The 20,804-nt window shown below is 41.5% G+C and overlaps 1 protein-coding gene across 11 annotated transcripts in view; it reads right to left on the bottom strand.

Moving 5' to 3' along the window:
• Positions 1 to 507: 507 nt before the first annotated feature.
• PTPRM (protein tyrosine phosphatase receptor type M) overlaps positions 508 to 20,804 on the bottom strand; it is a 799,491-nt gene continuing 779,194 nt past the window's right edge. For all 11 annotated transcript variants that reach the window (XM_033087233.1, XM_033087234.1, XM_033087225.1 and 8 more), the window contains 4 exons: positions 16,823 to 16,948; positions 14,777 to 14,940; positions 7,591 to 7,726; positions 508 to 1,250 (listed from right to left, as the gene is read on the bottom strand). In XM_033087233.1, the coding sequence (XP_032943124.1) occupies positions 1,197 to 1,250; positions 7,591 to 7,726; positions 14,777 to 14,940; positions 16,823 to 16,948 (480 nt within the window). In that variant the 3' untranslated portion in view covers positions 508 to 1,196. The remainder of the gene's footprint in view (positions 1,251 to 7,590; positions 7,727 to 14,776; positions 14,941 to 16,822; positions 16,949 to 20,804) is intronic.

A 20,804-nucleotide genomic window follows, 5' to 3' on the forward strand; every position in this document is an offset into this window, starting at 1 on the left:
TCTAATCCTATAACCCTTTAAAAAGTGTTCCCTCAGCAAGATTCAGGTCTGAATGAGGCTTGGAGAGGACAGATATTACCACAGTTGATTGAGGTGAAACGGAGACAGGTGAGGTGGCTCCCAGTCAGAACATCACCATTCTGGCATCTGGCCCAGCGCCCTCTGTAATGGGGATTCTCCCATCGGGGAAAAATTCACTGTCCAGGCAGACTCTGTGGCTTGTGTTTCCTCAGCACCAGGTTCCCAGAATGGACCTATGTTTCTCACTGACAAAAGTTCTGTCTCAAAAAATTCAACTCCACTTGCTCCAGGCCAACAGACCCCAGGTACAATCTCTCTGCCAGTAACCTGGAGTGACTGGCGCTCCCTCCACCACCTGGGCACTGGGACACTAGGAATACGCCATGACTGGTCACTGGTCTTTATTGAGTTGAGAATTCACACAAGGCAACATCAGACAGTAAATCATTTCCTGGACTTAATAAAAATGATTGTCACTCACTGTGCTTCACAAAAATTTCTTTTAATGAATAAATAATTTGATGAAATCAAAAATATTTACAATATAAACAAATGGAAAAGCTTTGGATCTGTGAATCTGATCGCTGAGCTTTGCATTTTTGAACTGAATTCCTCCCCAGCTTTTCCCTTGGAAACAATACAAATCTGATAGAAACAATAACTCATACAACATATCTTTGTTCATTATATGTTTATCTGTTAGTCTTGGAAAGCTACATAAGCTTATATTATGCAACATGTTAAAATACAAATATTAACTAAAATAATATATTATCATAATGCCAGGGAGCATTCTCCACAGAACAAAAAAGTACACTCAGCTGTAACAATAACAAAGGTTCACGGGCCACAAAATAATACCCCAAAGGTACAAATTCCTTCATAAGAATATAATGTGCTCTTCAGTTTACCAGATGTCTACGCTGCTCTAACAAGCTGATGCCTAGGAGTACAGTATTGGACGACTGTATGCTCTGTGTTCCCGCCAGGCAGCAGTATTACTGGGAATTGGGCAGTGCAAGCAGTTTTATACACACTTTCTTGGGCTCTTAAAAAGAGCCAATTATGCAAAGCAAAATAAGCATATTGAGAAGCCTTGATCTCATGTCCACAAATGCCCTGGAATGTCTTGGCTTTGTGGGATGAAAGGGTTTGTTTGTAGAGCGGTGACGCTGTCAGCCAGAATTCAAGTATTCCAGGGCCACCTCGTAGCAGAACTTGTACTGATCCTGGAAAACAGAAGGGAAAAAATGTCAGCTCTACAATATCTAAATGCTGTTTCTATTAAAGCAATTATGCCAGATTAGGGATTTAATGAAAAGAAATCAAACTGAGGATTTGAAACCGGGATGAATCAGAAAGTCATGGTTCTGAACCACAAACATATCTATTGTTTGTGGATGTACCCCACAAGGCCCCATGAAAGGTATTTTGAAATCTGCATTCACTAGAATTCCTGGGAAGTTCTAGACAAGTGGAACACATTTATATATTTGTCCACACATATATGTTCTGTACAGCAACATCCTGAGCACAAAGTATGGGAAAATCAAGAGGTAGAAGGAAAGGTAATGAGGGCTGGAGGACATGCTTTCATGACTTGCTCATATAAAGCTCTCAGTAAATAAATGCAGCTTCACCCCGGCCCAGCTTTACTTTTGATTTTTGGTCAGCATCAGCAAGATTTTCTCCATTTCATGAGAATCTTTTAGGCACCTCCTAAGTACCGAGCACCTTGACCTAGTCCCTGACTTTGAGAAGTCCATGGTACAATGAGAAGTAAGGAGGATGAGATACATGACCCAAGAGAACCTGTGAGGCAGACCTGAGGGCCCATGAACGGTCCCCAACATGAGTGTGGTGGAGGAGACAGTGGAAAGAGGTAGCAGGTGATAGGACAGAGAATGAATGGGTGGAGCTGGGGTAGGTGGTACCATGCCTTCGTTTGCCCAGGACTGAACTGGTTTATTCCTCTTATCCTGGCATAACCATTAGTAGTATCCACCTCACTCTCAAAAGTGTTCCAGTTTGAATGATAAATTATATGGTCATCCTAATTGGGGTCAAAACAGGCATTCCAGGTAAGCAACAGGATATGGAAAGGCAGAGAGAGGGAATGTTTTATACCCTTTGGGAACCACACACCAGTTCTTAATCAGGCAGTGACTTCATTTTTCTTGAGCACAGATTTCTCAGATCATGAACCTTGGCCTGAGCAAGCCCCGTGTGAGGTTCTGGTCCACCCAGCTGGGGTCTCAGGTGGCAGGGGAGGGCATTCTGCACCTGTGTTTATGCACTGTGCTGATAGATGCTCACCTGAGTGTGGCCTCTGAACCAAGCAGAGGGACACAGGGGTTGAGGATGCCTCCACCTGCCACCTGGTAGCAACCCAGTATCTGGGGCAGAGGGGCTCAGCAACTGTAAGGCTTTCTTCCCACCTCATAAGAGACAAGCTTTCATGAGTTCTGAAAGTCAGCACCACTGTCTTAACAACCAAGGAAATGAATCTTTTATTTTTCGGTTTGCCAAATTAATTAAAAATAAATTTCTACTTTTTTTGGATATATGCCTCCTGATTAGTCACTGCAATTTCCTTTTCTTCACCAATTATTTGTTCTCTAAATTATTTGTTCCCCACTAGTCTAACTTATTTTTTTGAAGACAAGGGCCATAGCTTCTCTGTCTGTATATAACACACCAGTCTTTGGCACAGAACCTGACATACAGTTGGGAGGAATCAAATGTTGGTCATATATGTAAATGATGACAAAAGGTTTAGCAGCATTTGATTCAACCCAATAAATATTTCAGGCTCGAGGTTTGGGGGATTTCAAAATACAGCCTCAGTCCTCCGAGAGCTTACAATCTAAAGGTGAAGACAGAAAGTAAATAGATATACTGAAGGTGCCACAAGATCAAACACCAAGAGCAGTAACACCTACCAGGATGGCTAAAATAAAGAGACAGACAATAACAAGTGTTGGTGAGGATGTGGAGAAACTGGAGCCCTCATACACTGCTGGTGGGAATGTAAAAATGGCACAGCCACTTTGGAAAATAGTCTGGCAGTTCCTCAAAAGATTAAACATAGAGTTACCCTATAACCCAGCAATTCCACTCCTAGGTATATACCCAAGAGAACTGAAAATAATATCTACACAAAAACTATCTGATTCCATTCTAGTATATTTTATTTCAGGATTCGATAAGTTTATTTTCAGAATGTTTAAAATAAATCACCTGAATTTCAGAATTCTGATGTTGTCAGATCACTGAGATGACATATTGGCTATTAAGTGCTCCAATCATTTCTGTTTTTTGTGAATCACAGAAGACAATTTTTTCATGGAAATCTAAGAGATTCAATTCTTTATTGGATATACATGATTTTGTACAAATCTAACTGTGCAACTAATTTCAGTGCCTACTACGAACCACCCTTTTAACATATGAAAATGTTAAAATTTCTTTTAGATGGGAAATGTGGCTGCTGGCCTCAGGCCACAACACAGGTGAGGAAACACCAAAGGGATTTCAGGCTTCAGTACCAAGGGGCTGCTGTGTTGGAAGTCGATGATGTTGCCCTGTTGTAGGCACGACTGTGATTTCCAAAACGAATTCTCTCTCTCTCATCTTATCCCTCCTAAGCAAGCTGCTAATCCCCATAGATTCTGTGATGACTGGTTTCTGAATCAGCAAAGTAAGAAGAATGAGAAGGATGATCATAAATTGTCCTGTCCCCTCCCCCAAGCACCTCGGGAAATGTCTGAAATCTTCCTACATTGGAGACTGATTACACTTGATCACCAGGTACAGGCCTGTCTTCCGCATTTTCCTCCCAGCTTGCTTGCTTTTGAACTGTATAATTAAGGCGCAAGAGCTCTCCCTGTGCTTCAGGGAAAAAAAGAATGTTTATGCCTTGGTCCCCAGCTCTCCCAATTTGAGTGACATTAGCTGGCTTTGGGCATGAAGAAGTGATGTGAGCAGGGGCTCATGCTACCTGTGCACGACGGTAACCAGGGCAACCGGCTCTCCCTCTCCAAGACCCCAACCCCACTTCCACTCCAGACCACACGTCTTATTCCCAAGAAGAGGAAGAAAGTGAAATCTGCAAGGGTACCTAAAAGCCAGGTTATGCACAAAAGCTCCTGCTCGCTTAGTGAGAACATCAAGGCCACACCCCAGCAGATGATTTTGGGAGCCTCCCTGAAGAGCTCAAGCTGTGTCTTTGTCAGCACATGCTGTCTGTGTTAATTACCTCGATCTTGGTAACTTTGGCCAAAGTTCCCACCACATCCCAGGGGATAATATGTATCTCTAGGCAAGATCTGTCCCCTAAAGGCTGTTTGTTAAAACAGCCCTGGAAATCTCAAAAGCCAAGTGAGAGGACAAAGGTGAGAGGGGAGCTGTTTGCTGAAGCCCCAGTTTTCTCACAACTATCATAGCTTCAAAGGAGCTCAAATCTCAGACTGTGGGTCTGGGTCTGCCCCCTGGGACCCAGTCCTTTGATCAGGACTGGAAGCATGGTGAAGAGATGATAACTTAAAAAGTGGTCAGGAAAACATACCTCTGCCCCAGCTGGAAAAAAATAATCTAGTCTTGTGTTATAAATTATTTTGCTTCCTGGCAATCAATTGGCTTTTCTCCAGAGCCCCCAGAACTAAAAATTTGAAGAAATAAATCTTTTAGGGCCTTCTGGATCTCTCTTGAGTGTGCCATGCTTCAAAACAGATAGATGGATTTTCAAACTCAGAAGTAATTTAGAAAAAGCAGAGCCTCAAAGGACGATGGGGACGGACATACTGACCCTCTCTGCACATTCGTCCCACCCTGCAGGGAGGATACAGTGGTAGAATTTTCATGCTCTGAACGCAAGGGGCCACTGCATGATTCAGCCTCTGCTTGGGATACATGAGCAGATTCAGTGGGGTCCAGGACAGGAGTTTTCCCACCCACCCACCTGCCTCCCCGGCTGGCCAGCACAGAAGTACACTCCAAAGCTTTCTGGCACACACTTCATCATTCTCTGAAGATACAGCTAAGAAGACTCAGTGCTTTTCAGCTGCTGGTACAGTATGGGAGATGCTTGGGAGACACTCAGGTGGCCTTTTATGCTTAATAGAATTGTACCAGATTTTATCATCCCGACTTGAATTAATCCCCTCAGCCAACATACATATGGATGGGTACCAGACTAAACAGGAATTGTACTTACAGGCAAAACCAAACAAACATGACAAGGACCCTTCTTTAATTCAGGAAGCTTCAAGCCCCATGCAAAGAGGACTGTGACATTTTTCTCTCTGGTCACCTGATGTTATCTTACTAACATTCACTGTGACAAATGTATCAGATATTTTTTTTTTTTCAGGAAATTGAAAAACTTTCCTGTATTTCTCAGCCTGTGCCCTTATCCTAACACTGGTGTTTACCTTCTGAGGTCAGGGCATCCAAGGATTCCATTCTCTCTATTTGAATTACACATGATGACAGAAACCTCTAAATAGTGAGCTGGGATCAGATGCTCCCTTCTGGTTCAACCATCCAGGTCTCCATTTCACGAAGAATCACCCTGTTCCACTGATGTGGAAAAAGCCACATTGTTTCTGCCCATAAAAATTTGTGAGTGATGAAGCTATAGCCAGAGCCATTAGAGGAAAGGCCTCGAAAGGGTCTATTCTAATGATCTGTTTAATTTAGGCTGCACTGAGAGGGAAATGACATTTTTTAATCAAGGTCAGCTTTGTGTAGGTATCAGCCCAAGTTTGGAAGCTACACATCTGTCTGTGAATGAGGGAGATCAAGTACAGTCACAGTCAGAATATTTTAATTTATGCATTTGTTTTCATCCTCTGCCAGCCTGCTTATCTGTCTTAACCTCAGACCACCTCTTTTCCCAATCGCTTCCAGTCCAGGAGACTGAGAATTCTGTGGTGGTAGAACCCTTTGAAATTCATAGTGGGTCCAAGGGAGTAAGCTAGTTCTCTGTTTCTGAGAGAGGTTGGTTCTAGAGATCATGGAACACAGCCTTTTAGCCCAACCACATGAAATCTGTGATATGTGAAAGGCACTTAGAGTGGTGCCTGGCACACATTAAGTTTCATGTGAATACTAGCTGTTAGCCTCCTCATCCTCATCCAATGCTTGGATATAACCACCTCCGATCAACTGCTGGCTGCATGATGCCCTGTGACACTGACACTACCAAGAACCACCTCTCTCATCTTTGCAGTTTCCCAAACACTCTCACATATATCTTCACATGGGATCACTTCAATAAGCCAATATTATCCATAGTTCACACAACCCAGGCCCAAGAAATGAAGTGCCTTGCCCAAGGAGGCCCAAACTGCCAAGTTCACTTGTTTGAGAACACAACTTGAATCAGTAGCAGAGCTGAGATTACAGTTTGGGTTTTCATGGGCTTCGCTGGGGCAGGGAAGAGAAGACAGTAGTTTGGGGTCACGGCCGTTTTTCCACAGAAGCCAGGTATCTACTGATGGCTGTGTGAATCTGCACCTGGCCAAACAGGCGCTCCTCCACCAAATCCCCTGGCCAGCACCATGCCTCTTGGAAATAGAACAACCTGTCAAGCATGAGACACGTATCTGGGGAAAGCAGACGCTCCTAGAGAGGGATTGGGATGTGTCCCAGGAGTCGGTGTCATTGGTCAGCCCCCGGTGCTGCTGTAATGACTGGGGACCATAGCTACTTCTTCAACTTTAGTTTAAATCTCAACTCTCTCTTTAGTCCCTTTATTATATTTTAAATTTTAACCCCACTTCTGCAGTGCTGTGTCCCCAGGAACACAGGCTTTCCAAGCTTGTCAGCAGTGGCCATCTCTTCTTCCCTTTCCCCGCTCCAGGCCATTCTCCTGACCTTGGGATCAGTCCTACTGCTTCCTTCAGATCTTTCCTCCACTGACAGAGAAGTACAAAAACCTAATCTAAAAGCTTCCTCCTTTGAGCTAGTCTACTATTCTTGAGTCACAGTGGCTGGCCAACAGCTCCACAAAAAAAAAACACAAAAAAGACAAAGAAAAAAAAAGAGAGAGGTTTCATGAAACACTCTAAGAAAATAATTGCACATAGCCCTTTGTTTCTCAACTCCTTTAATCCTTTTCTCAGCTATGGCCACCATAATTAAGTGCGAAATTCTGGATGTCAAACTAAAATTCACGGCTTTGATAAATATTAGGTGATTAAGCTATTTATAAAATATATAATTTGAAAATCTGGCATTTCATGTGCTGTGATAATTTCTTTTCTGTGAAGACGAAGTGCTTAAGCCATGTGGAAAGCACTGCCAGGAACGGAAATTAATAAGGATGTTCAGTTGTGAGTTTCAACTATTTCCACATTTCAAATGCATTTAGACGAAGTCTCCTCGTGACAAAGCAAAGGAAGAGGAAGAGGGAGAAACACCCTTGCAAGCAAAGAGATTACATTATACTTTTGAAAATGAGTCTCTTCCTCTGTGAATCAGTGTCACCACCAATCTGTGAGGTGGCACCGAGTCTTCCACTAACCAGGAAAATGCCACATTTAGCAGGACAGGGGGAGGGCCTACCAGAAGGTCCACCATGTTGGGCTTGTTGTTCCTCAGCGTCTTCACCGCATGGAAGACGTCGACCGTCCTCTGGTGCCGGAGCATCTCGCAGACGATGCTGATGGCACAGAAGGTCCCACTGCGGCCTCCTCCATTCCTGTCAGAAGAGAAATCAGATGGTTGGACTATGTTTGCCCTTACTTTGCATCGCTCATGCAATCTTTTAGAAGTGCCGCCTGAACCCTAGAAAACGTACTGGTGGAGGCCTCAGAGGCCCAGAACTTTCCGCCTGGGCCAATTCTTCTAATTAAAGCAGATTGAGTCGAGGAGCTTCAGTGCTGGGTGCACAGTTCCCAGACTGGAGGCGATGAGAAACTGGAACAACCTGCTCTCCCTGCCTCACCTCAACCCTAGATCATATAATTTAATACAGCACCGTATCAATTTTTATAGAGAGGGCCCACCTAGGAAAATTTTCAATGAACAAACACCTCATTTAGTATCTGCCAGGAAAACTGGTGATGAGTGTGGGTTCTGTTCAAAGATGGACTTGGCCTTAAAAAGAACATCTATTAGTATTTCATTATTTATCTCTAAAACATAAGGGCTCTTTTTAAATAAAGCTTTTTTATTTTGAACAAGTTTAGACATACAGATGTTTGCAAAAATAGCAGAGAATTCCCTTGCATACCCACCTTGCTCTAGTGTGAACATCTTACACAACCACAGTACAGGGGCAAAACCAGGAAATTGACATGGCTACAAAACTATTACCTAAACTACAGACCTTAGTTGCCACTAGTTTTTTCATGAATGTCCGTTTTTTTTGCTCCAGGATCCAATCCAGGATCCTTACCTTGTACTTAGTTGTCCTGTCTCCTTACTCTCCTCCAATCTGTGATGTGTCCTCAGTCTTTCCCTCTCTTTCTTGACCTTGACACTTTTGAAGAGTACCGGTCAGTTATTTTATGGAATACCAAACATAGGATGTAGATGTGGAAAATAACCATGATCCCTATCCGCAATTTGAGAAGTCATTGTAAAATACAAATTGTAGACCGTCTCTTCATTTGGGCTTGTCTGATGTTTTCTCATGATTGGAAATGAGGTTATACATTTTGGCAAGAAAACCACAGAAGGGCTGTTGCGTCTTTCAAGGGATTCATGTTGTTGAACTGTCTTATCGCTGGTGATGTTAACTTTGAGCACTTCTTAAGATGGTGGGCATCTGGCAGATGTCGTCACCGTGTAGATGTTACCGTTCTCTTTGTAGTTAATAAATATCTTGGGAAAGATACTTCGGGATTATGCAAATATCTTGTTTCTCCTCAAAGTTTCACCCACTGATTTTAGCATCCATTGGTGGACCCTGTCTGTAGCAACGATCACTGTGGTGTTTACCTAATTGCTTTTCTACTTCCCTTGCTGCTCCAACATTCTACTATAATAGAGAGCTATTTGTTTCTCTTCCATTTAAAAATTTTCTTTGCTTATTTTGTTTTATTATTTATGTCAGTTTAGACTTATACATATTAATTTCATTTTATGACCTAAAATCCAGGAGTAACGATATTTATTTTGTTGTTGAAACTGTTCCAGCTTCGGTCACTAGGAGCTCCATCAGTCTAGTTCCTGTGTTCTTTTGACCAGACTCCATCCTTTTTTGCGCATCTCCCTACTTTCTGGAACCACAAGATGTTCCACACTCATCCTGCGTCTTCCCTGTACCAGCTCTGGAATCAATCACTTCTCCAAGGAACTAGGGGTCTTTTTTAAAAAAATAAACACAATATCGTGATCACACCTAAAATAATTAAACACTATTGTTTTAATATAATCAAATTTCTAGTTACTGGTCAAATTTCCCAGATTGTTTCAGACATTTTCTTATGGTTGCCTTTTTCAAATCCACATCCAAGCAAAGTCCACACATAGTATTTGGTTGAAATGTCTTACAAGTTTATTTTAATCTATATGTTCCTCTTCGCTCTCTTTGTTTTCCTTGGCAATTTATTTCCAGGGAGAAATGGATTCATTTTTTCTGTTGAGAGCTCCATATTCTGGGTTGTTCTCATTCACTGTGTCTCTGTGAATCATTTAACATGTTGCTCTTTAATCCTGTATTTCCTGTAAATTGGGAGTTAGCTCCAGAGCTTCATAAGAATTTTTTTTTTTGACAAAGATACCTTATAAGTACACTTTCATCAGGAAACAGGCACAGATGTCAAGTTATTCCTTGGTTTGTGATTTTAAGATTGATCATTGTGTTCAAATGTCAGCTTGATCAATCCTTTAAATTCCAAATCAGTTTTAAATAGAATACAACATACTTACAATGAAGTCTACAAATGGTAAGTATATATCTCAATTAATTTTTACAAATGCACACGTAATGTAACTACCCTTCAGATAAAAATACAGATGATGATCAGTCCCCTAGACCTCCCTCTTACTCCTTCCTCATCAATACCATCAATACCCTAAAGATACTCTCTGTTCTCACTTCTAGCATGATAAGTTTCTTTTGTCTGTTTTTGAATTTTGTATCAGTGGAATCAGACAGTATATGCTCTTTTGAGTTTTGCTTATTTAACTTACTATTATCTGTGTGAGAATCATCCATGTCATATCAGTAACCTATTCTTTTATGTTGCTGAGAATATAATTCCATTGAATGGATATACTACTGATAATTTATTCATGTAACGGTTGATGAATGGGCTGTTTCTACTTTCCAATATTATGAGTAAACCTGTTATCAACACGTCTTGTGGGGCATACACGACTCATTTCTGTAGTCATATGTCTAGGAGCGGAAGAGCTCAGAGAATGTATTTATATTTAGCTTTAGTACATGCTGTCAACAGTTCCAAAGTGGCTGTATCGTATTTACCTCCTACCAGCAGTGTATGGGAGTTCCTATTACTCTACAGCTTCACTAACACTTGGTATTATCATTTATTTATTCGTCTTCTAAATTTCAGCCATTTCGGTGAGTATGCTGTGGCATCCAATCCTGGCTTTAATGTGTATTTTCCTGAAAACTAATGGTGCTGAGGATTTATGCTTATTGGCTATTTAGATACTTAAAAAAAAAAAAAAAAGAAGAAGTTCTGTCAAGTGTTTTGCCCAATTGGGTTATCTATCTTTTCCCTATTGACTTGTAGTAGTTCTTAGGCATTCTGGCTATGAGTCCTTTGTCAGATGTATGCATCTCAAAACTTCAACTTCATGTCTTGTTTTTTCACTCTCCCTTGGTGTCTTTTGATGAATGGAAATGTTTAACTTCAATGAATTCCAATTTATCAATGTTTCCTTCATGGCTAGTGTTCTGTGTGGTGTGTAACACACCTTTGGTTACCTCATGATCATGAAGATTTTATCCTAGAAGCTTTGTTGTTTTCCTTTTTATATTTTGGTCTACAATCCATTTGGAAATGATTTCTGTGAGTAGTGTGAGGAGAAGACCAGGTATGAAGGCAGTTTTTTCCTGTTGCCTCGCAGTAGGTGTGTTGCTGTGGGATCTTTGCTGTAACCCAGGTGGTCGTGTGGCTCAGTTCCTGGATTTTCCTTCTGCTCCATTAGTCTATCTTCTGTCTTTGTGCAGGTACCACACTGCTTTCCCCCCAATTTGTTTTTCACCTAATGCTGTCAGAAGCTGTTGGCTACGATTGTCTACAGGCATTATTTTCATCAAGAATTGAAAAATGGGGATATCTTACATTTCTCCTCGTTTATTAGCTGGAAGACATGTATAAGAAGAAAACTCCCTATTTGCTCTGACAATTAAGCTCGTGAACTCATCTTAGAAAAAGTGCTACATCCCTCATTGCTGAATATCACTACAGTCACCTTCAAAGTACTCCCCTTGGGAAGCTATGCACCGACAACAGTGCCTAGTCCAGACGTCAAAGCAATTTTGGAACTGTTTTTTTGGAATGGCCTTCAAAGCTGTCATTGTTATTACCCTTGATGTCCTGAATGTCATCAAAATGTCTTCCTTTTAATATTTCCTTTATCTTCAGGTAAAGAAAGAAGTCACTGGGGGCCAGATCAGGTGAGTAGGGAGGGTGTTCCAATACAGTTATTTGTTTACTGGCTAAAACCTCCCTAACCGACAATGCCCTCTGAGCTGGTACATTGTTGGGATGCAAGAGCCATGAATTGTTGGTGAAAAGTTCAGGTCGTCTAACGTTTTCATGCAGCCTTTTCGGCACTTCCAAATAGTAAACTTGGTTAACTGTTTGTCCAGTTCGTACAAATTTATAATGAGTAATCCCTCTGATATCAAAAAAGGTTAGCAACATCCTTGAAACAAGTTCGCCAATGCAATTGTCACATGCTGTTCTAGGAACCATTCAGTTCACCACACCTGAAGGTCTGTCTCAGACAGCGATGCTCCTCTCACAGCCATTAGGTGGCGCTACATGATGCTGAATACATGCCCTTACCTCTAGATGAGTAGCAGGGAGTTGTTGTGTAGTTCTATGGTAAGCTCTCTTTCCTGGCCTATACTGGAGGATACCAATTTAACCTAACTTTGTTTCTCACAACCAAAAAGTCTTAGATTCATAAATCTAAACAATAAACATCCTCACCAGGCCTGGGTCTCATGCCGCCCTGACCCCAAGAGAGTAAGAGGCAGCACCACAGGAACCACAAGGACTCTGTAGTCGGGGAGAATGGTTCTCAAAGAACAATCAAAGTTCTCTCACCAGAAGAAGAGGAAACGGTGCTGGGCTGGCAGGAGGGCAGAAACAACAGATGCCCACCATCGTCCACTGCAGTTAAAGAATAGCCCACTGTTTTAGATATCACATGGGAAGGTGATATAACTGTTTAGTTCTAAGGTCACAGCTTTGTCCAGGAAGAGTATAGTTGGTGGTTGTTTACAAGGTGCAGTGATGTAAGGGGTCTTTTTTATCTTCTCAGGCCTGTCCTGGTGCCTCAGCTTTCCCACTGTGACTTAGTCCTTTGGGTTACAGACTAGCCATCATAAGGAAGCTACTAATCAAAGGGTTGCCATGCATTACACTTGTGGTTCCACATGTCAGTGAACTACAGATGCAGAAATGGGCATCTGCAAACTATTTTCAGTTTTTTTTATAAAAACTTAGACATAATACAAACTCTAACTAAAACGTCTATTTTCCTTGCCAGGATTGTATCAATTCACACAGGTGACCCTCTGATCTTTTTCTGATTGGAGGTTATATGTGGACTTAAAGAAATAAAAATGGGGATATGAGATGTTATCATTCATTTTCTGGCATTTTCTTGGTAGAGATGTTTTTAATGAACTGAGTCCATGAGAAGGAAGCAGAAAGTAGTAAGGGTGGTGGTGGTGGGGGGTGTTAATAAACAACTTTTCAGGGAAGAAAGAATTTGGATCTCTGGGTGAGATTTAGGTGTGAGAAGGTTCATAAGACTCTTTCCAAGGAAATAGCAGGTTCCTGCAGAATGAGGCACTGCCACGTTTTGACTTGTGAGAGGCAGCGCAGAGCTCTGGGCTGCAAGGGAGGCCTGCTGGGGCCCTCCCTGGGTGGGGGTGGCATCGTGTGAGATAAAGACACGAGTAGAAAGTAACCCAGCTTAGCCAAGCTTGTCATTTTAATGAAGGTTGGTGGGCCCAGAATAAAACTTTATTTTCCCTTCATTTGGGAGAGATCTCATTGTACGCCTCTGATGACACTGCTGAACAGAGACATACGCTTAATACGTTAAGATTCCACAATTTCTCTGAACATCTTCCCTAACTGCCATGACTTTCTAATTGCCTGCTCCATGAAGCCAATTTCAGCTGGCTGGTTAGCTACATGTCACCACCAATGAGAAAATGCAGGTGAAAGTGCTTTGAAAGCATGGAAGTCTATTCAGTAGCTCTCCACCTTGGCACTGAGACTATCTAGTAGCTTTAAAAAACTGATGTCTAGGTCTATCACCCCACCAGTGGTTTTGATTTAATGGGGTTTGGGTATGGCTTGGGCATGGATTTTTGTTTTCTTTTTTTAAAGCTTTCTAAATGACTGAACTACTGTGCTTCCCCGAAAATAAGACCTAGCTGGACAATCAGCTCTAATGCATCTTTTGGAGCAAAAAAATATAAGACCCAGTGTAAGACCGGGTATAATATAATATAATATAATATAATATAATATAATATAACATAATACCAGGTATAATATAATAGCTGGTCTTATTTTACTATAAGACTGGGTATAATATAATATAATATAATATAATATAATATAATATAATATACTGGGTCTTATATTAATTTTTGCTCCAAAAGACGCATTAGAACTGATTGTCCAGCTTATTTTCGGGGAAACACGGTAGTAGCCAAGGTTGGGAGTCACGGCTCTGTAGCAGAGGCTCTCCCGTTTTAGCACCTGCTAAAAGTGGTGGCCTGGAGACCACACTTTGGAGACAATGACTCTAACCAAACATTTCCAATATATTCTTACATTCCCAGTTCAAAAACAGAACAAAACAAAACAAAATAAAACAAAACAAAAATCCAAAACAAAACTCTTAAAAACCACAAAGAAAAAGAGAGTTCTTTGACTCTGGGTGGTGAACACACAATGTGATATATAGATGATGTTTTACAGAATTATACACCTGAAACCTATGTAACTTTACTAACAATTGTCACCCCAAAAAACTTAAAAAAAGGAAAGAAAGAAAAAGAAAAAGAGTTCTCTGAAGGCTCTGACAAGGTTTTCAATATAATTATCAACTAGTGTGATGGTAAGTAAGCTAGCTTTGCTGGGTGGGAGGAAGCCCTGATGTGTAGCATTTGCTGATTTCTCTGATATAAATGCTTCCAATATGGACAATTTCAAGTTACCAACAGTTTAGAAAATTCATTCAGCTCATAAAATCCCCCCAAATGTAACAATTGGCTCTCAAGAGCCAGTGGGAGCCCACTGAACCCACCCAGGTGTTTTTTTGGGGATGTGTGTGTCCCAATCACAAGGTCAGGGCTTATTTTTATAGCAGTGACACCCCCATCCAAATGCAAAATGTGCATACCTTGTTTTCTGCAAAGCAAAGCAAACCCTCACTGGGTAGACTGACCATCTCCATTCACCCACATCTACTTAAGTCCTCTCCAGTTGTAGTGAAACAAGAGCTAGTGAACTAGGAGGTAACCGAGTGTCGGCTGATCATTCTGAGAAGTAGAGCTCAATCTCACACTTACAAACAGTGCACAACCGTGCGGCCTTCACCACCGTTGTACTCCTCCTGCCACTTGTCCACTTGGCGAATAAGCTTCAAGAAGGAGCGCTTGGACACTGGTGTGTCCCTGTACATTGGCCAGCCCAGGAACTGGAATTGTTGCACCATCCGATATCCATCTTGGGGCTAGAGAGAGTCAGGCAACAATCAAGGAGTGGAAAGAAAAGAGGCCTTGTTTACTTTATTGAATTCCAGTGGGCTGATTCCACTTACTTCCTCTTCTCATCAAAGCAGGGCATTAGGAAGACCTGCCTGTAAATAACAAAGGAAGCTGCTACTGGCCTGAGAGTTATGAGATGTAATCTCCAGCTGTTATAAAAAATGAGGTGTTTTAAATGACGGGCCAGACCAATAAAAGTGAAGCAGAAGGCTTACAATTTTGCAAAAGCTAAGTGAAAAATAACACACAACATGAGCACTGACTACATTGCACCATAAGTGGTAACATGGCTATACTTTAATTACAGGCAAATTAAAGGTAAAGGATAAATTACAATCAGAAGATGCTTGTGAGCTCAGGGTGATAAATAGACTGCACTGTGTTTCCTGTATTATATGGTTTTGCTTATTGGTGTGAATGTTGCTAAGATATCAATAGTTAATTAATCTTTAGTCATAATTAAATGAAATTGCAGTATTCAAGACAGTGTTAGAAAAGACAACAGTTTTAACCGGGCCACGGCTAAATCACTTGGACTAAATCTTCCATGGCCCTCAGCAGCATTTGATCTTGTGGACACACTTTCTTCACCCAGCTGTTCCTGTTCCCTACACTGTCTCCCCTCTGCCTGGGCCTCCCTTTCTCCCAGGCTTCTTGCTGATGGAAGCCGCAGCCTTAGTCCTTGGGTCCCTTTCTCTTCTGTCTCTCACTTGATTTCATTCAGTCTTACGGCTTTAAATATTCCAATAAGTCATCAATTTATATCTCCAGTTCAGAACTATCTCCTGAATTTCACCCTCATAGATTCAAACACCTACTTGGTATTTCCACTTAGGTGTCTAATAGTCATCTCAAACCTAGTATGTTTCAAATTGAACTCCTGACCATCTTTCCACGTGTGACTAACCCCACCCCCCCAAACAGTCCTGTTACACCAAGTTAGAAAAGGCTGGTTAATATCAATTCCATCGTTCTAGTTCTCAGGACTAAAATCTCCAGAGTCACCATTGACTCCCTGGGATTCAACCTGTCAGCAAATCCTATTGGCTCTATCGTCAGAATATACCATAATCTCTCTACCTCTTACTACCTCCAACTGCTACCACTCTTGTCCTGCCATTGTGATTTCTCACCTGGGTGGTGATAATAGCCTCCTGATCGGTCTCTATTACAGTTGATTCAACACAGAAACCAGAGTACTCATTTTAAAAGTTAAATTACATCATGTGATTTTTCTACTCCAACCCTGTAATGGCTCCTTATTTACTTCAGAGCAAAAGCCCAAATGCTTGCAGTGGCCTTCTTGACCCTACATGATCTCTGCTACCCTCAAACCCCCACCCCCACCGTTTCTCTCTAAGTGACCTTATCTTACTATGCTCCAGCCACATCAGCCTCTTTACTGTTCCTGGAACTCACCAGGCAAGACCCAACCTCAGGGCTTTTGCACTGACCATCACTGCTGCCCGGAAAGCTGACTCCAGAGAGACCTGAATGGCTGCTTCCTCAATTCTGTCAGGTCTTTGCTCACATGGTACATCTATTTAAGACAGAGCCTTTCTCTCTCTCCTGTTCATGGCCCTAGTATTTTCTACTACCCCACTTTTTTTCTGTAGCATTTATCACTTTCAAACATACTATATCTCTTATTAAATCTGTTATACCTATTATTTATTATCTATCTTCTCCCATTAGAATGTAAGTTCCATGAGGTCAGGAGCTCGGTTTTGTTCACTGATATATTCCAAACTCTTAGAACAGTGACTGACACAAAGTGACACAATAAATATTCAACAAATAAGAAAATAATGAAACTACAATATAAGTAATATTGGCTGTGATTCTTACTCTGGCTGCATTATAAATACGGAATATCCTGCTGATGATGTCTTCTTCTAAATCAGCAGAAACAAATTCCACTTGGATGGGGCCATGTCTGTGAACTCCATTCTCTGGCCAGTACTGTGGACACAACTGAATTCAAAACACAGAAACATGAGGTTAATGATCAGAAAAAGGTCACCATGGACAGTTTGAATGAGGTCACTATCGACATTCAGGAATTCTTAATACTTCCTGGATTCACTTCATTTTCTTTCCTCACTGTCTTTTCCTTCCAGTAAGTGGATCTTAGGACTTTCTTGTTGGCTGACTCCTCAGCTCTACCTGTCCTTCTAGTATTTTTTTCTTCATTTTTTTCAGAAAGCATCGTTAAGCCATGAGCAATTCTGCTTTCTGAGGTGGTCATGTGGACACTGTCCAACACACCCTTTTGCATGCTGACAGGCCTTGGGGAGAGGCCACTAGCTGCCATTACAAGAGCTAAGATACTTAGGGTGGCACACATATGTGCTAACACACAAATCTCCATCCTCCCATGGGGTTGCACTGTAATTTGTAATCACTTTGAGCAATAGGGCTATTTTGTGACAAGACACTGATAACCGTGTTGGGTTGCATTTTCATGCTCTGGTCCAAACCCTCTCAGCTCCGATCAAGAAAACGTGGTGTAATAAGAGTGAATGTTTTACTGTTTTTTTTTTTTTTACCTGGAGATGCCTTTAATTAAAAACACAATTTCCTAGAGTCTCAAACTCCAGGTATTGGTGATACTGGGTAACTAGAACTTTGGCACAACGTGACACACAACTCAGTGTGGCAGGAGTGCTGCTGGGTATGGTGGCTCATCAAAGAGACATGTTCATAAGCATCCCACAGAAATACTAAACTTGGAGACAGGTGAGAGGACACCCAAGATCGTTTCTTCTTACAACCCTTTCTTAAAGCCCTAAGATCCTAATTGGCATTTCAAGTTGGAAATTAAACTTCTTTTGGGACTTGGTATTTCAGTGACTTGTTTTTGGAGTAGTGTGTAATTTTGATCTCTCTGATTGACTTGAGGGACAAATAGCTGTGGTGAGGCAAGAGGGAACTACTAGATTATTTTGTAACAAGTTTCTATTGGGCCAAAAGCAGATGAAAAACATATCACCTAATTTTATGAATGATGTACTACAAAAGCAGAATGATGTACTACAACAGGATAATTCACTAGTTGAATTTCCTTTTTTGATGGCTATTATTTTCCAAAGGATCTAAAATCCGATTGTCAAAGGTTGCTACGGTTGATTCATAATCAAGATTGCAAGATAGTTTTCAGTTAACAGTGGGACAACAGAAACAGCAATCTTCCTCTCTCTCTTATAAAGAAGTTAGAGGTTTGGACTTTATGATCAAGAATGAAAATAGGATAACTAAGGGTACTTTTTATGTTAGCGAAGTGTATAGTATTTTAGAAATTACATTCATTTATTTTTAAGTAATGCTTTCATGAATTTTTTCCTTCCTCACCAGCACTTCCTGGTGACAAGTTATAAAACTGCTTTATCAAATTATAGCATGCTAATATTTATTTTCTTTTTGATACCCAAGTGTACCAACTGTTAAAATTAATAGGCATTGTGATGGGAAGCCAAGATGGTAATAAAAGCTCTAACATGCACATTTGAACTGTTCTGCCCATTTCACTCCTGACTGAGCTGGCTTTGCTTTTTGCTTGCTCCCTCAGTTCAAGTCCTGATCAAAAGCTTGTCACTTACACCAGAGAAATATGAATGGCCTGGGCTGGTGCTTGGCTCTTGGCACACTGCATTCTGCACTCTGCCCAAGTAAACCGTGTAGAAAATGGCTTAAATGGTGCATAACACGTCCATGAACCAGACCTACAAATACTTAAAATAGTTGAGTGCTATTCTTGTACAATTGGAAAGCCTTTAAGTTCAAATGCTCAGTTTAGTGTTCTCTAAAAGATGGACTCCCAAGAGCCTCTTTTCTCTCACTCTGAAAATCAGCTCTGTCTGCACAATGGAATTGGAGTCTCTTTGTCTCTCCTACCATGGGGCAGGCAAGGCTGCCCCAACAAACACTGTTGTTTAAAAAGAACATACAGTAATCACTAACATCTGGCTCACTAATATGAACAAAACAGTATATCATTACATTTCAGGATTCACATTAGGGGGAAAAATGATTCTGAAGAGGAAACAAGTCCCTTATCCTATAAATGTGACTAAGAAATCTTGAATTAGTGAAATTTAACCCATGACATTGTGAGTTACAAAACCAGGATCCTTAGTCCTGTTTTGAGTTTCGTCTTTGAAGCTCTCCAAGCTGTGGTGTCTTTACAAATGGCTGCAGTTTATGTTTCAGAAAAGATCACTGAGGAAGACTTCCAAAATATCTAAGCTTCTTATGCAAAAAGAACTAGGTGAGGTCAAGAATTATTTATTATTATTTCATTAACTAGCTTTCAGGCTAGAGCCTTAACAATATAATGCAGTGCCTCAAACATAATTGAAAACATTATAGAATTAAAGTGAATGTCATGCCATTTATGGCAGATGATGGCAGTAAAATGGATTTTAGGAAGGAAATATTTTGTCCGGTTTGGATACTGAAATACTTCAGACATTTTTTATTTAAAAAATTTATCTCTATCAGATAGGAAATAATTCCGTTCCATAAACAGTTTTTTGTTAAAACATGCTAAGTTCAGATTTCCAGTCAAGGTGGTGTAGTAGGAAAATGCTGTGCTTGCCTCCTCTCATGACCACATCAAAATTACAACTAAACTACAGAACAACCATCATTGAGAATTACCTAAAGTCTAGATGAATTGAAGTCCTACAACTAAGGATATACAGAAGGACCACCTGGAGACTGGTAAAAGGGACAGAAATGTGGAAGGGGTTGGTCTCACACCCGCATGTGACCATTAAAAATGGAGAGGGATATCTCAGCTGCAGAGGTATAGCTCCCAAAGAAGGGTGGGGTCCCAGCCCCACACCATGCGCCCCAGCCCAGGGTTACAGTGTCAAGGAGAAAAGTATCTATAACTTCTGGCTGTGAAAACCACCAGAGATTGTGGCTGAGTGAGATAAAGGGTGGCTGAAGTCCAAGGTGTTCCTCTTAAAGATCCCGTGCACGGATTTACTCACTGATGGATTCACTTGCTCTGAGCTCTAGCACTGGCTTGAAAGGCACCAAGGACATATGGGGAAGAACTGAGTTATCTGATTTCAGGGTGAGGGCTGGAGGAGCAGCTATCTCCCAGACAGAAGTGTTGGCAGAATCCATTGTTTCTTTGTTGAGATCTCCCCGCTTCTACCATGCAGATACAGGAAGCCACCATATGAGTCTCCATCAACCTGACCAACAGTGGTGGTCCTGCCCTGGTGATTCCCTGAAAACCTGCCCCACTCAATCTTCGGGCACACTCAAGCTGCTTCCAGTGGCTATTCCATACAAACGGCCTGTCTTGGTACATTGTGGGGACAGAGCTAGGAGTGCAGTTTCCAGGCTCCCGGCCTCACGTGGAAAGGTGCTGGCTCAGGTAGTAAACGGCCATCGACTGTAATTGGATGGCTATCAGCTGTAGCTAGTTGGACATCAGCTGAAACCAGTGAGCCACTGGCCACTAATATAACTGCTGTGGCTACGTTAGCAGCAAATGGGGGCTAGCAAGAAGATGGTGGGTGAACTAGCAAGCGTGGATTGCAGTTAGCACGGCGGATTGCAGCTAGCAAGTGAGGTTAGTTGACAGAGAGAAGTAGACAGCAGGTTGCGGATAGTGTGGCTCCTGCTTCCTGTGTCTCGAACCCAGCCACCAGCGAGAATATAGTGGTATGACTCCCCACGGTATGGCTCCGTGGGTGTTCCTTTTTGGCCTCACCATATCCTGCGTTCTTATGTGGGGAGTGAAACTAGAGACCCCGCCTGACACCCTGCATGATACTCATGCTGCAGACTTTCATAAAATCTCTCAAAAGTT

Source organism: Rhinolophus ferrumequinum, chromosome 19 (assembly GCF_004115265.2).
Source record: "Rhinolophus ferrumequinum isolate MPI-CBG mRhiFer1 chromosome 19, mRhiFer1_v1.p, whole genome shotgun sequence".
Classification (NCBI taxonomy): Eukaryota; Metazoa; Chordata; class Mammalia; order Chiroptera; family Rhinolophidae; genus Rhinolophus; species Rhinolophus ferrumequinum.